Below are 15,131 nucleotides of genomic sequence, written 5' to 3' on the forward strand. Positions count from 1 at the left end.
TCATCTTCCATCATGTCTTTCCATCAGAATTTGGGCTCTTTGTCATCCGGCCGACATCGTTAAACGCCGCCACGCTGGCTGTACCTCAAAAGCCGCTGTCAATGGCGTCTCCTCAAAATTCACAGCTTCTCCACGCTTGGGTCGAAATGGTCACACCGGTGCTTTCTTTATCTACCTGCGAATAGACTCCTTAATTTAGGTGTATTCATTTGAGTGCATTCCTCCGTGACTTTAAAGGAAGCGTCCACGTCGGGGCGGATGTAACCTTCATCGATATTTATCTTCGACCATCACGGTTCACCTGTTTTCTGGGTTTGGTCAGAAATATCATAATGGAAAATAGTTTTTTATGAGATGGTTGAGTACCCTTGAGAAATCTCAGGGTTCAAGAAAAATCCATGTGATTGACTAAAGTTAGGTCAACCACCTCATTGATCAAAGCAAGCAAGAGGATGGTGTTATAATAAAATTTTGAAAAAAATCTCCATCCTCATGCTGGCGCCAGTTTGCCAATTATAATCATTTATCAACAGTGCCAAGCAGCAAAGAGCCTGTAGGAATCCTCCGAGCACGGAATACGCAAACATGTCCCTGTAGCGCTCCGCTTCTATGTTTGACATCTGGATGGAGCTGATAAAAACTCAACTGAATTTTTATTTTATTAATCTATATATTTTAATAAAGATGGTGGGTTGTTTTACACACATTAGGAAAAGCCAATCCGATCAACAAGCGTGTGTTGTACTTAAAACCAAGCTAGTGACTATATAACATTGCAGTTAAGGAGCTTCATTTAGACAAAACTAGCTCTTTGCCGCCAGTTTATGGCATGTAAAGGCATCTGCAATGTGAAGCTCAATTCTTTACAAACTCTCCTCTAAGAATACAATGGAATAGATATAGCCATGACACAGATTAGCCTTGAGGTTTGTAACGTCATCCTGCCGACAAAACGAATCATCATTTGAAGGCATTCATCTACAAATAACAATAAACGGCTCCCGTAAACACAACCTGACGTCACACGGACTGACAAGCAGACAAGTCACTAGCGCACACGCTAATTCAGTTGTTTCTTGTTACAGCCCATCAGAAAGATGTCGAAGAGAGACAGCGTGTGTGTGTGCGTGTGTACGCTAATGCCCCAGACCCACAAACAAAGTAAACCGAATTACTCACTCAAGACCGTTAAGGTCTTTCTATCTCATTTCGGCTAAAATGAAGTCGTGCGTCTTGTCTAAAAGAACCACTTATAAAGTCTTCTCTTCCAACTGTGTAGCTGCTGTGAAGTTTAAAGGATGATACAAGCTGTGTGTTTGTGTATACGTGTACAACGTGTGCGCTGCAGGGTCAAAGTTGAGATTAATTAGAGGGAGAACATTATGAACAAACGTAGGGCATCCGCTGACTCACAGACTCATTAGGTGTTATTCTACCTGTAATTAGTGCCAAAGGGAAATAGACTTCATTTATTTTCTTCTCTGTATACAGTGGCTAGGAGGCTAATGCTAATCAGCTATAATGAGATCGGAATCATTGTCCTCTAAATGTGGCTAAAATTCAGAGTACATTTAGAAAAAAAAAGTGGTCATGAATAGAAAAGAGTTTGAAGAAAAGTGATATTTTCATTTCAAAGTTTTATTTTACGAATAGAGGATTTATATGAGAATTTATTTGGTCGTAGTTTTGCATGGGAAGGGCATGAAGGAAGGTGGCTATTGTTTACTACTTGATGTCTTGATGGCAAAGACAAAAGATTGCGTGTGTGTGTGTGGGTGAGCTTGAAAGCGTAATGGAAGGTTTTTTCCTTTACGCCTCTGTCAACTGCTATCACCGACATGTCCCGATGACAGTGTGCGTGTGTTTGTGGAACCTGTGATTACATGAACCACAATTCTTTTTTTTTTTCCCAGATCTATTTTTGTATCTAAATGTCCTCGCCAAGCTGCATTTGGTCATGTTGGCAATCATTTCTGGCTGTTCCAAAAGAACATTATGTGTGTGTTGAATTAAATGTTTTTCTTAAGAGTAAATAAGGGCAAAATTGCCACCTTGTTTTGTTTTTTTTTTGCGTCATTTCCTTTTTCTGCACTATTGTGATTGGCTAGTGAGCAAAAGGAAAAAAAAACAAAAAAACATTGATGATGCACTGAACACGTACTGAAGTGCTAAAGTGCTGCCAGTAATGATTGACAGAAAATGCACAAAAGTGCAATTATGTGAGACAAGAAAGCCTTACGAAACCAAACACCATTTGGGGAGTTTTATCACCGAGTCCCAAGTCCTGAACGCAATGTTAACTTTTAGGACGAAAACATTTTCATGGCATGACAATAAAAATACTGTGGCACCTTTATGATGCCTTTACTGCGACATCCGTCCAGCAATGTTCCACATGAAGGATGTTGTGAAAGGTGGTGATGCGAACCACAGAGCAGAATATTTTCTTAGTGACGTCTTTTCCAAAGGGCACCAATGGCGGTAAAAAGAAAATTGTCACGATAACCACTGAAACAGAAATAGCATTTCAAACACAATGACAATATTAATTGACGATTATTCCGGGACCTGCAGTCAAAAATAACACAAAGAGATTTACACGTCTTGTATTTAACGCAACAACTTAGCTTCACTTTAACAAAATTCAGTTAGCTTAATGCTAACAAACAATGCAAAACACCATAGACAGGCTAACAAATAGCACAGGTATTTTTTGTTGATTTTTTTTTTTTTTTTTTTTTTTACAAAAGAGCCAACGTTCGCAATGCATCTCCAGCCATTTATTGGAAGGGGCAAAATTTTTCCAAAGACGTGAACAATAAATGACAAAAATTTGATGTTTACAAGCTTAACGTGGACCGAATCCAGTTACGTTCGTGTGATGACCGTTCAATGGAATACAACACTTATCATGTCAAAGTGGGAAGAAGCTCTGCCTAGGATGAAAGGCTTCCGGCTTTAATTCCGCGCCGGCCTCACGCAGGGACGGAAGCGAGGTGTCCTTTACAGGGGACCGGCAAATGTTCCCGCATGAAAGCCAGACGATGGGAAGCCGAGCAGTAGGTGACTTTGGATCGGTGATGACTCAGAGGGTCCGCGCAGACATCGTCTGAACGTACGGCTCAGTGCACACACTCATTTTCTTCAGCTCATACAAAACGTCTACGTGCTCTACATTCTTTGCATGGAAATGAGACTAAAATGGCTTCTTTGCTTGAACAACTTAAACAACAAGTCTATCTATACTACCACTTTTTAATGGGATTTGTTTTTTGGGGGGGGTGGTCATTAGACGTCACATTAATTAAGTGTTGTGACCTAACTGAGCAGAGCATAGCACGCACAAGGCAAGGTTTGGGCCTGTGTTGGTCCAATGTAAAACTGTGATTTGGAAAAAAAAAAAAAATCTTTCAATATCTGCCCTCTCCAGCTTTGACATTTTCTTTCATGCATTTGATGGAACACAGCAAAGCGGGAAGGAAGAAGGAAGCGTGTCACCTCATTGTAAACAAATAAGAGTCCATTTTGTAATTCTTTGAGACTTACAGCGAGGAGACTTTGCGAAGCTTTTTTTTTTTTTTTATGGTCCATGTGATCTGTTCAGTGCAGAAAAAAAAAAGAAGAAAAAGCCAAAAGGATGCGTTGACGATACCGGTGAAGCTCAGATCTCCTCGATGGAGTAAGCAGGGACTAAGCCTCGTTTCTTGCCGCTGCTCAGCTTCACCAAGGTTTCGCCATCCTCACACTTGCCCACGCAGATCTGACAAAAGACACTTTATTAGGTACACTTCATACGTCAAACAGCGCGCTTAAAAACGTAACTTCGCTGAAACTATCTTGGAATATCCCCCTTGTTTGCTGACAACTGAGCAGCTGAGATGATTCAGAAAATTGCAACAATGCGTTAATGGAATTTTTGAGCCCGCGGGCACGTCTCAGGATACAGAGGTTCGGAACGTCGTCACTCGATTGCCGTGGTTACGATGACATGGGTGGGGGGGGGGGGGCTCATAAAACATACCTGCGCCTCCTTGACCACCATGTGTCCTCTTTCCCGACTGCCGGCGGATGTTCCCTGAATGACGCGCCACACTCTCTCGCCGGGACGTACTCGCTGCACAAAGTTGGCCGGGAAAAAGCCCACCCTATCGCCGCTCTTGCCCTGGAGGAGCCCAAACAAGAAAAATTTATTTCAGCCTTGAGTCATTCAATTAACGGATTATTTCTATTTACATTTTTTGAATCAAATGTTTTAGATTTGAGCGCTTGTGTGTGTGTGTTATGTGAAACCCGTGGCAATAATCACTCCTGACAAGCTAAAAATGGTTTTCAATATATTTGCATAAACAGATGAAACATTCTGTGCGGCCATATTTCACACATTATATCTCATCACATACTTCACAGCTTGTGAAGGGCGGAGTTAAGTGTGCATCATGTACGTGTGCTTACAATAATCGCGGTTGATTAAAAATGCGGGAATTGATGAAGGCCTTGATAGGCTGCTTGCGTCTACACACACTGGCGCTCTTATATATGCAGACCGTTTTTCTGAGACTATTTTTAGACTAATCTTCTGAGCAAATGACTTCATTTGCATCTGAGCAGGTGCACTGGATTTTAACACCTTTTGTTATCATATGCGTAGCACACACGCTGCGAAATTCTAATTTAGTCGCATCACCCACCTTCCACCACTCCTCGTTGGAGTCGTCTGTGACTTGGACCCGATCACCGGGGCTGGACACGATAAGGCGAATGGAGGAGAAAAGTGAGGATGGGAGAGAGAAGAAAGACGGATTTGTGATAAGCACATAAAAAGCAGGACAAAAAAGTCAAGCCTCCCCCAAAAAAAAAAAAATTCTTGACTTCGACAAAAGGAGGCTGAATTACTTATAAGATGAACTACAATGTAGAAAACTGATACGGGAATACGTGGGAAAACTTTAAAGGATAATCCTAGTTAAATACAGTAGATACATTTCAAATTTGCAATGCAGAAACTGTAAAAAATATTTTTTTTTAGGAAGGTTTTAACCTCCCTGCAATCTTTAACCTGCCCAAAAACATGATTAAGACTGTAGGGAACAGTTTTAAATTGCAAAAATGGTGCAATTCGCCTCTCCCTGTTAACAGCTACTAGCTTCTTTTGCAATGCTGTGCTCGAGTGGAGCTTCAAAGTGGAGAACACAGAGGGCTGCATCTGACCTGCTCTGCATGCCAATGAAACGCCGCCACATACTACAGTGGCACCTCAGTTTGCAAGGTTTTTGAGATACGAGCCAAACCGCATCACAGTGCCCTGATACAGTCTGCTAGCTTAAACCTAAACAGACAAGGCTAATGAATTACCATATTTGCTGGACTATAAGGCGCACCTTCAATGAATGGCCCATTTTAAAACTATGTCCTTATATAAGGCGCACCGGACTATAAGGCGCACCATTAATGCATCATTTTTAATCCAAACCAAATCATTCTCCATTTTATCTTTTTTATTTCAACTTCAGATGCAACAAATTACTTGATAGTCACAAAATAATGTCTTTTTGATTCATGATTCATAGTCCTCAGATGATTGATTTTATGTCACAATGCTTTGGGACAGTTTAAATTTAGAAATTTCGTCCATATATAAGGCGCACTGGACTATAAGACGCACTGACGGCTTTTGAGAAAAATTTAGGTTTTTAGGTGTGCCTTATAGTCCGGAAAATATGGTAGCACCAATTTATTTGAAGTTATAACCCTTTAAAGAGCTTTACAAACGTTGGCAACACATGCGGATGACTTACAAGACTCACTAACACACAATTCGTCGAAAATAATCACAAACTACAGCTCTCGATTCCCAAAAGTGTCAAATTAGCTCCATTAATCATCAGACAGAATCGGTACCCAATAATCAATTCTACGCATGTCTCATTTTAAACTCCATCCTTCCCTTTTCCTCCCTTATCACTTCTCTTTATTACTGCTTTAAGAATCGGACAAAATTTCAAAACCCATTTCATCCAGCCGAATAATTTAAACACAGCATAAACGCCGCCTCCTACACCTCAATATCTTTCTTCTACTTCCATCAGGCTACGTGGGCGCAGTGACGAGCTGGGAGTGCATAATTAGGAGCCCCCCCAAACGTGTCTTCTGAGGACGCCGTGATGAAGTAGGAGGGACATTTATGATCAAAAACAATAGCAGGCCGCTTGACTCACTGTAGTTCCAGGTCGTTGTGTTCCTGAGGCAGAAAGCTGTAGAGCGCCACATAAGTGTGCATGGAGTGCACCTCGATGCGTTTGGCGGGCGCCTGGAATGGGGAAGGAGGGAGTAATAAGTGAATAAATGAATGAGGAAAAACTCTAGCGCACATCTACGCACCTCAACATGCGTCTCAGTTTGGCTCGTAGTCTCGTCATCATCTTTCTCCATCTCAATGTCAGTAGCGATGGAGTCTGGAACGGAAAAAACTCAAGTGTGTAAATACGTGGATGGAAAATACGCACATGCGTGTAAACAATTGAATTAAACATCGCAATAGAGTAGAATGCAATTTTCGATTCGCAATGGTTACAATTTGGGGTGGGGGGTAGAAAAATCTCTGCTTCTAGATGAGTCACCATGTTTACATTGCATTTATTAATATAAATAACACAAGCTTAACCTTCTAAGATCAAAACAAATCTGATATTCATTGTATTGCAGATTCATTTCTTGCTTGTGTTTATTAAAAATGAATAACTTATTAAATAGCAACTTGAAAATGAAAATCAGTACTCAGGTAAAAAGTTGAAATGCGGGCCAAATTCTTTTTCAAAACTTTCTTGCGGGCCAATTAAAAAAATGGACCGTGGGCCGCAATTGGCCCACGGGCCGTAGGTTGGACACCATTGGCCGAAAGTAAATACATGTATGTAAACACGCTAGTATGTGTCGATCTTTGCACGTACACAAAAGATAAACACTGCCATTACCGCCTGTCTCCTGGGGGATGTCCTCCTCCACGCTGCACTGTCTCCCCTGCCTCTCCTCACCCGCCTCACCCGCCTCACCCTTTGATCAACAACAGCATCCACTCCATGTTAATTGAAGCCTTTGATGACTCAACACAAAATTGAAGAGCTCAGTTTGCGCATCCTCGTACCAAACTGCGCGTCGGCGACTCTGACATGCTGCCGAAACTGGAGCGGCTCATCTGCGCTAGAGATGTCCCGTAGCGCAAGGCGGCGTACACCGGGTCCATGCGTGCCCGCCCCGCTTCTGGAATCACACACACACACACACACACACACACACCACATGATGGGGATATTGTTGACGTGGCGGAATAATAGGGAAGGGAAAGTCTAAATTTGGCTGGGGTGACCCACTTTTGAGAAAAAGTTAAGATGATGCTGACAATCGTTTGCTTTTTGTCTCTGTTCCTCGAATATTTTGGGGGTTATTTCCATGACTTCTTATGATGAAGGTTATTTTTGGGCTCTTAATCGCAGAGACGGAAAGGAAATGACAGCACGAGGTGCTAAAGCCTGATTCGGTGCGACGTATGTACCCACGTGTTGACCTATCGTACAGCACGGTGGCCTGTTTGAGGACAAGTCAGCTACGCTTAATGTCGTTGTGTACTTATGTGTGGTATTTGTTGATTTTGAATAGGTCGGGTAGATGAGTACCGTTTTGGCCCGAATATAAGGCGATTCCGATTATAAGACGACCCCCTCTTTTTCAAGACTCGAGTTTGAAAAAAGCCTTTGTTTAGACCCCGAATGTAAGACAATGGAAAAAACAACTCGTCTTATATTCGGGCCAATACGGTAATTGGATTCTTTTTGCATGTATGTGTGAAAATCTTTGCATTTCCAAACAATACTCACACACACCTTGACTGGGCTGGACTTCCTTGACAACGGCCAGCTGTTCAGTGACGAGCATCGGCGAGCTGAAGTTTCGCTTGAAGGCGCCCGACTAAGAGGACAACACAGAGCATAATGATTTTTGTTCAGCTTCCATTAATTCTATCTTCAAAACCCCCCACGCTGCCATTACGGGAGACTTCAACCGAGAGATTCTATCGAATGGAAAACACACTGGCGTCAAGGAACATCTCACTCGGCTTTAGCGGCCATTTTCAACACTGTGTTTTCTGACACCAGGCTGTCATTTCACACCGAATTAAGTCAATAAGTGTCGGCGCCGCCTTGGCTTGCAAATGAGCTACTCTGTCACATTATGCGGAGAGAACGCATTCGTGAAGTAATCAGCTTCTTGCTTTTGTTCCTGCCGAGTCATTTGAGTTTTTGTAGCCACCTTGTTCTTCTTGGACTACTCCTGATATTTTTATCCACTTGAGTACCATTGAGGTGAAATGCCGTCAAGTCGTTTTTTTTTATGCTGGTTTCATTTGAGTTTTTGTACGAATCTTGATTTTCGTTTTTGCGTGTGTTCTGTCGCACCTTCCCGTGACACGGCTGCTGCGAGAGTTCCGAAGTGCACCACAGGTGAGCCGCCAGCTTGCACGTTTTACACCGCAAAGCCTGTTTGGAGTTTCCTATGTGGGAAGAAAGAATGGAAATGAATAAATAAATGATACGTTATGGTTTCAGGTTCAAAGCACGGCAATCTTGACGGTTTTTAATCATTTACGAGCACTTTTTCTTTCCTATTCTTTGCCCGTCGTGTCGTAATTAAACATGAGCGCCTCTTTGGCTTTTCTGACGTGGTAATGAAAACAGCTAGGGAAGGTGAATGAAGAAGGCTGCAGGGGAGCCGGATGATCCATCACATAATAATAATGAAGATAACGGCCATGCTGGGGGGAAAAAAATTAGAATGCAGGAAAAGAAGAACAGTTTGTGGTTAGGAATTCATCAATGTGACGACAAATAGCAAAAAGGACCGATAGAAAACATAAAATAGAAGTATTGTGTCTAGCGCAAGTCAAAAGGATGACCACAATGAGGGAAACGTTATTTCTGAAACTCCCTGGTTTATTTTAGAATAGAAATGTTCGACCTTGCAGAAATATAGGTCAGTAAGAATGAATAGAGCAGTGGTGTCAAACACTGGCCCGCGGGCCAAATTGGGCCTATATTGTCATTATACTTGGCCCGCAAAGACAAATTGTGCATCTGAATCTGTCAATACTTAAATTGCAAATTGTCTTAATTTTTACAAAATTGAGACCTTGCTTGCAATTTTTTATTACCATTCATCGTTTCTGATTTAAAAACTAGTTATTTATCCGTTTGTTTTATAAGCCTATACTGTATCTGAGAAGTTCATACATTTATTTGGGTTATGTGGGTCATAATGGCCCTCCGAAGAAAATTATGACTACCATGCGACCTGAGACCAAAAAAATTTGACACCCTCGGAATAGTGTTCGGTAAGTAATCATGGTCTCACCGAGGATCATGTTCTTGCAGAGCTGGCAGCTGGTAGGCTTGCGAAAGACGTGATTGTGGAAGCAGTGCATGATCTGGGGGGGCTTGGGGGTCAACGATGGCGACAGTCTGAGCGAGGGCGAGCGGGAGGCAATGGATGGGTTGGGGCTGACCGACGGCGAGAGCGACGGCGAGGCCCGCGACGAGCCCACAACGGGCGAGCCCGTCGGCATCAGTTCCAGCGGGGGCGGCGAGGGCGACGAGGGCGGCTCGGGCTCCGTAATGAACTCCGGGGGGAGGCGGGCGTCGCTGTAGGAACGTTGGAAAAAGTTCTCGACGCTCTTACTGCGCATGAACGACAGCGAGCGCTTCAGTTTCTGCAACTAAACAAGCACAGCAGAGAGATGATGAGGAAAAGAAAAAAAAAAAAAAAAAAAGGCAATAATGCTGCACATTTTGCAAGAAAAATAAGACGAGCCTTCGGGGAGGCATTCGGAACAATTTTTATGATTTCAGTCTGCTGTGATAAAAGCATCCCGTGGTAAAAAGAACACGATGAGTTCCAAATAAAATAACATTTCGAAAAAAAAAACACAACCCTCAGCTACAAACAGGACAAATGTATTGGGACACTGGGGTTGGATAAGAACAGTTGTGGGTACTGACAGAAAACAAATTCAGCAAGTCCGCTTTTGATACAATATTCGATTCGTCTTGAAAGAAACGAAAACAAACCCGTTGACACACTTCTAAAATGCTCCCAGAAGAATGATGCACATTTTTCCTCCATTTCCACCTCCTGGAGGTGTCATGTCCACATAAGACCCTGTTCAAAGCCAGTCTTATTGCAAACAGAACCAGATAAGCCCCTCAGTGAACATCCTCACGCATGAAGGGGTGTGCCAGTGGGCACACATTTACGCTTTATCTCGGTGGCGCTGGGGCTATTGTGTCAAACGGGCCTTTATCATCTATCAACAGCCTGTCCCAGGCCAGTAATCTGATGGGAAGCGACGCAAAAACGACATCAAATTGCCTCGCGTGTCACACGTCCATCCATCCATCCATTTTCTGAACCGCTTTGTACCCACGGGGGTCACGGGCGTCCCACCAGTAGGCGGGGGACACCCTGAACTGGTTGCCAGCCAATCGCAGGGCACACAGAGACGAAGAACAATCCGCATTCGCACTCATACCTAGGGACAATTCAGAGTCTTCAATCGGCCTACCATGCATGTTTTTAGGATGTGGAAGGAAACCGGAGTGCCCGGAGAAAACCCACGCGGACACGGGGAGAACATGCAAACTCCACACGGGGAGGGCCAGAGGTAGAATCAAACCCGGACCCTCCTAACTGTGAGGCGGACGTGCTACCCAGTGCTCCACCGAGCCGCCCTGTGACAAAAAAAAAAAAAGCAGCTTCGATTTGTCTGATTCCGTAAACTCACAAGAGGCCTCAACAGGTCGTATCGATCTGGCAAGATAAGCGGATCGTGAGGATTTCGCTTTTGGCCGTTTGGCAATATGATGGTAGAAGACACAAGCGGTGTCACGCCAAACGTAATCGCACGCTGTAAACAAAACACAAGTAAAAAACAAAAACAAAACAAAAACGCCATGATGTAACCTAATGGGGCTTTTTCTGATGAATTAACGTTTTTTTTTAATGCTGTTTTTTTGTTAAATTGGAAATATAATCAAGTAATTCATGTAAAGCTGCCCACGTCACTGCTTTTTAAATGTTTATGTCAATTAGGACAAATGATTCCAGAACTGGAGCGCGCATCTCAATTACAATTAATCGAATCCACAGCGAGCTGGAGAGAGAAGAGTCTTCCATTCGGCCTTCCGTTTCACCATTAGCTCCATCACTGGACCTTTCCCCCCCCCCCACTCCACATGAACATTTGTATGTGACATGTTAGATGAAATGTTGGGAATTGAGTACCGCTACGCAAGAGCGCACAGTGCTGTCAATCAATACGCACGTCATCCGTGCAAGCTCGCAGATCTGTAAAAGGCGATTATACTCACACACTCTCGGCCAATCGATATAATTCAACGTTAACGCTCCATTGTGCTGCTCTCTGACAGAAATATGATTAAGAAAGCATGGCACCCGACGAATCATCAAACAAGCTCCGCCCACGACCAATTATTCAAAACGAATTTGGCCAATTAGTCCTTCATTTATTTATGTCCATGTTTCTTCTATTTTGAATAAAAAGTGAACAAATGGAAATGATGATGGTATCGCCTGGAAAAAAAAAAGACTTCAAAGAAGCTCAAGGAACAAGAGTGTGGTGTAATTTTGGGATACAATCTTTCACACTCTGACTAGGCCGCCTGATCTCAAACAGCTTTGCGATATTTGTGTTCATTTCCATGATAACACTCAATTTTGAAAAAAAAAAATCCTGTCTGCCAGGTCTTGTTTTACCATATTTTGATTGTTAAAAGTGTATGGGTCACAGAATGATTAAAATCAGGTTCATAGGAAAATACAGGGGTCGGAATCTTCTTTATTTATTCATCTATCTTGAAGGATATTCCAAGCAGTGACCTATTTGTCCCCCCCACCCCATCCAATGAGGAAACGATCCATATACAAGATCAAGCAAGCACAGGACTATAAACGGCAACGTGAGTCGCTCCCATTGTATTCCAACAATGGACTAAAATAACAGCAATGAGCGATGGCTCGCACGATCGTGTCTGCCTGCCTTGGCAACGCACCCGCGGCAGGAGAGAAAAAAGAAAAGCCAGTCTGGTTAATCCTCCGCCTCCTCTTGACATTCGATAGTCATCTGCAAAAAAGGTGTCAACTGCGCCGCGGGTGGATTTTAGAGATGGCAGCGACATTCCCTGTCATCTTCGGTCAATTAAACTCAGCATACGTACAATGTTTGGATGAAAGCCTGTCAAGATACTTCTTAACTGAAAATTGAGTTTTGGACGTTGGGGAAGAGTTTGGTTTAGCCTGGGTTGTTCCGGAGATGCACTTGTATACATTATTTCTAATTTATGTTATTTTGTTGATTCATTTCTTTAGCTTTGGCTTTTTATGTCCATATTTTGCTGATGCTCATTCCAAATTCCATTACTGTGATCAGAAATGTAATAACGATAGAACAGGAAATGGAACACATCCACCATGACAAGAAAAGATGAAAGGAATAGATTTTGCTTGAGTTTTGTTCATCTCTTGGGTAGTATTTAAATGGATGTGTGTCAGTAAGACGCGAGCCAAAAGGCAAAAATCTTTTGGATGCGGATCACTTCATGGTCCATCCCTAAAGAAATGGTGAAGCCGCCGATGAGTACTCGTGATGCAGACCGGTGAGTCGTGCGAGTGCTTTGTTGGTGAATATCAGCACACAGCAGCAGATGGTGAGCAACAAAACTGGACGGGAGTCACTTGGCACCAAGAAGATACTTGGACTAATTGCAACCACCACATGACTAATATGCTTCTCAATGCTTCTGCATAGGTATGATTGTTTAAAAAAAAAAAAAAAAACAATCAATCACGCATATCGAAAAATGATCGGATTATTGGGGTGAAAAGAACCCCGCCCCCTCCCTCACATACACAAACTCGCAATTCTAATCGGATAAAGCCCGAATATTGGATGTCTCGAAAAGATTATCCTGAGGGATTATCCTGTGGTATGAGGGGAGGTGTTAAGAATGAATTTTCATCTCGATATTTCATCTCGGAAAATTGTAACACTTCAATACGTCTGACCATGAATCTTTAAGCAAGTATACACGTACCGACAATCGGGTCTAAGTTAATCATTTTTTCTACCTTGCTTATTAAGGCCTGACTTTGAGATTTCTCTTACTGATTATCCTGAGTCATTGTCTTGGGAAGTGGGGTGTGCTATGAATGACTCCCCCCCTCCCCTTTCTGATGAAATAAGGAGATGAATCTCAAAGATCATCATCGTCGATTATCCTGTGGTGTGTGTGTGTGTGTGTGTGTGGGGGGGGGGGGGGGGGGGGGGCATTGATTTGTTATTTTAGACAGTTTTACACACGCACAGAAAATCTCAAAAAGAGCTGACATGTATTTTCTGGGATAATGACAAAAAAGACATCAGCATCGACCAGTTTTACAAATCTACACACGAATACACACACACATGGGTTGCAGTGTGTGTGTGTGTGTGTCTGTGTGTGTGATGACGCCACATCTCATTTATAAATGTACTACCCTGATCTGTGATGTCATCGGTGACCTCTTACATAATTGAGAAACAGGTGGAAGAACACAGTGCAGGTATAACACACGCACACACGTACACGCGCACACGTGCGCGCGCACACATAACCTTATGCCGAGAGCATTCATTGCTATCATAAAGTGAGTCCCTATGACACTTGAAATAAGTTTGAGAACCTTACCGTTTCTTTTTGCCAAGTAAAAAATAACCAACAATGACTCCAAATGACTAATCTATCTTTACAAATCTATACTGAGTTCATTTTCATTTACCTTGGATGGCAGCGGCTGGCTGGTCAGTGTAAGATGAGAATCGTTTTCCATTTCACTGATCTCTGTCATGGTCAACTTGATTGGAGGAGAGAGAAAAAAAATCACACCTGAATATGAAAAAGAATCACACTTAAATCCAGGTTGAGGTGGGCAAAGAGTGACCCACGCGGGAATATCACAGCAAGCGTGGATGACACGTCGAGTCCCGCATTGCGCGCAGCCTCCCCACGCCCCAAAATACTGCAAAAATGTCACTTATGGTGAGTCGAGAAATCTAAAATAAATACAACATTGTCTCGTGTTGCACCGTGGTTCGAGGTGTGCCTTTTTGGTCAGCACTAACGGCGTGCGTAAAATCAGTGCGAGTGCACGCGACGCCTACTCATGCGTGTGTGTCGCGCGATTGGCCGGCGTCTTTTACAACCGCGCCACGAAACAGCAAGCACGCACGCACGCAAAATACTCACCGTCAATTGGACTCCTTTTCTTTTTCTTTTTTTTTTTAACCTACGCACAGTAATTATTACTGCAACATTATTTTGGCTGTAAAATTACAAAGTAGACCCTTGCATATTCTTGGTGCGGCACCTGCAGACTTTAAAAAATATATTTTATGATATGAATTAAATATCTAATTAGATATAAAGAAATAAGATGACTACAGACTGTATGTTTAAATCCAACAACTTTGCCTCAAGAATGTCCGTCCAACATTACAATAGAAGAGTGCTATATCCCGTTAAACAATGGATATTTCAAAAAAGGTGGAGCAACATGTAGACAGACAATATTGCAATACTCACATATATTCTTTATCCTCAGCAATGACTTGATTCCAGCTTACTGAGTCACTAAGTGTAATTGTCTGTTGTACTGCCCCCAGTGGCCATGATGAGCACAACAGAAAGATCAGAACAATGAAATGAACATATAAGCAAACAGTTTTTCTTTACATTTTGTTTGTTATTACCTTGCTATTTAATGTACAACACCAGAATCTTAAAATCTTGATATATTTTTATTTTCGTGATGATTATATTTATGTCATTTGAAGCACCCACACGTTGTATGGGGAGATACAGAAGCCTTTGTGGGCCAAAACGCAATATAAACCTACAGTGGATCTAGAAATGGATTAAGTCAGCACTTGACGTGTTTCAAGCATTTGCCACAAGGCCTAATGGATGATGGGTTCCACTGTGTTTGAATATGCTGTTTAACCGCACACTGCCGGGTTGTGCTCTTATTGA

The 15,131-nt window shown here is 42.6% G+C and overlaps 1 protein-coding gene across 4 annotated transcripts; it reads right to left on the reverse strand.

Annotated features, from left to right (window-relative positions):
• Window positions 1–3,661: 3,661 nt before the first annotated feature.
• On the reverse strand, window positions 3,662–14,136 carry LOC147044358 (SH3 and cysteine-rich domain-containing protein 2-like). Of its 4 annotated transcripts, none has more exons than XM_085934305.1 (11): window positions 13,882–14,136; window positions 9,403–9,763; window positions 8,451–8,545; window positions 7,878–7,962; window positions 7,142–7,257; window positions 6,966–7,044; window positions 6,379–6,452; window positions 6,216–6,307; window positions 4,689–4,740; window positions 4,022–4,162; window positions 3,662–3,760 (listed from the first exon to the last, which is right to left on the reverse strand). In XM_085934305.1, the coding sequence occupies exons 1-11, from the start codon at window positions 13,948–13,950 to the stop codon at window positions 3,662–3,664; spliced, it is 1,263 nt and encodes a 420-aa protein (XP_085790431.1). In that variant the 5' UTR covers window positions 13,951–14,136. The 4 variants fall into 4 exon arrangements, with proteins under 4 accessions (XP_085790431.1, XP_085790429.1, XP_085790428.1 ...); XM_085934303.1 differs by having other exon boundaries at window positions 6,948–7,044; XM_085934302.1 differs by having other exon boundaries at window positions 6,972–7,050.
• Between the last annotated feature and the right edge of the window lie 995 nt (window positions 14,137–15,131).

Source organism: Syngnathus leptorhynchus, chromosome 16, assembly GCF_054491065.1.
Source record: "Syngnathus leptorhynchus isolate UIUO chromosome 16, UIUO_Slep, whole genome shotgun sequence".
Classification (NCBI taxonomy): Eukaryota; Metazoa; Chordata; class Actinopteri; order Syngnathiformes; family Syngnathidae; genus Syngnathus; species Syngnathus leptorhynchus.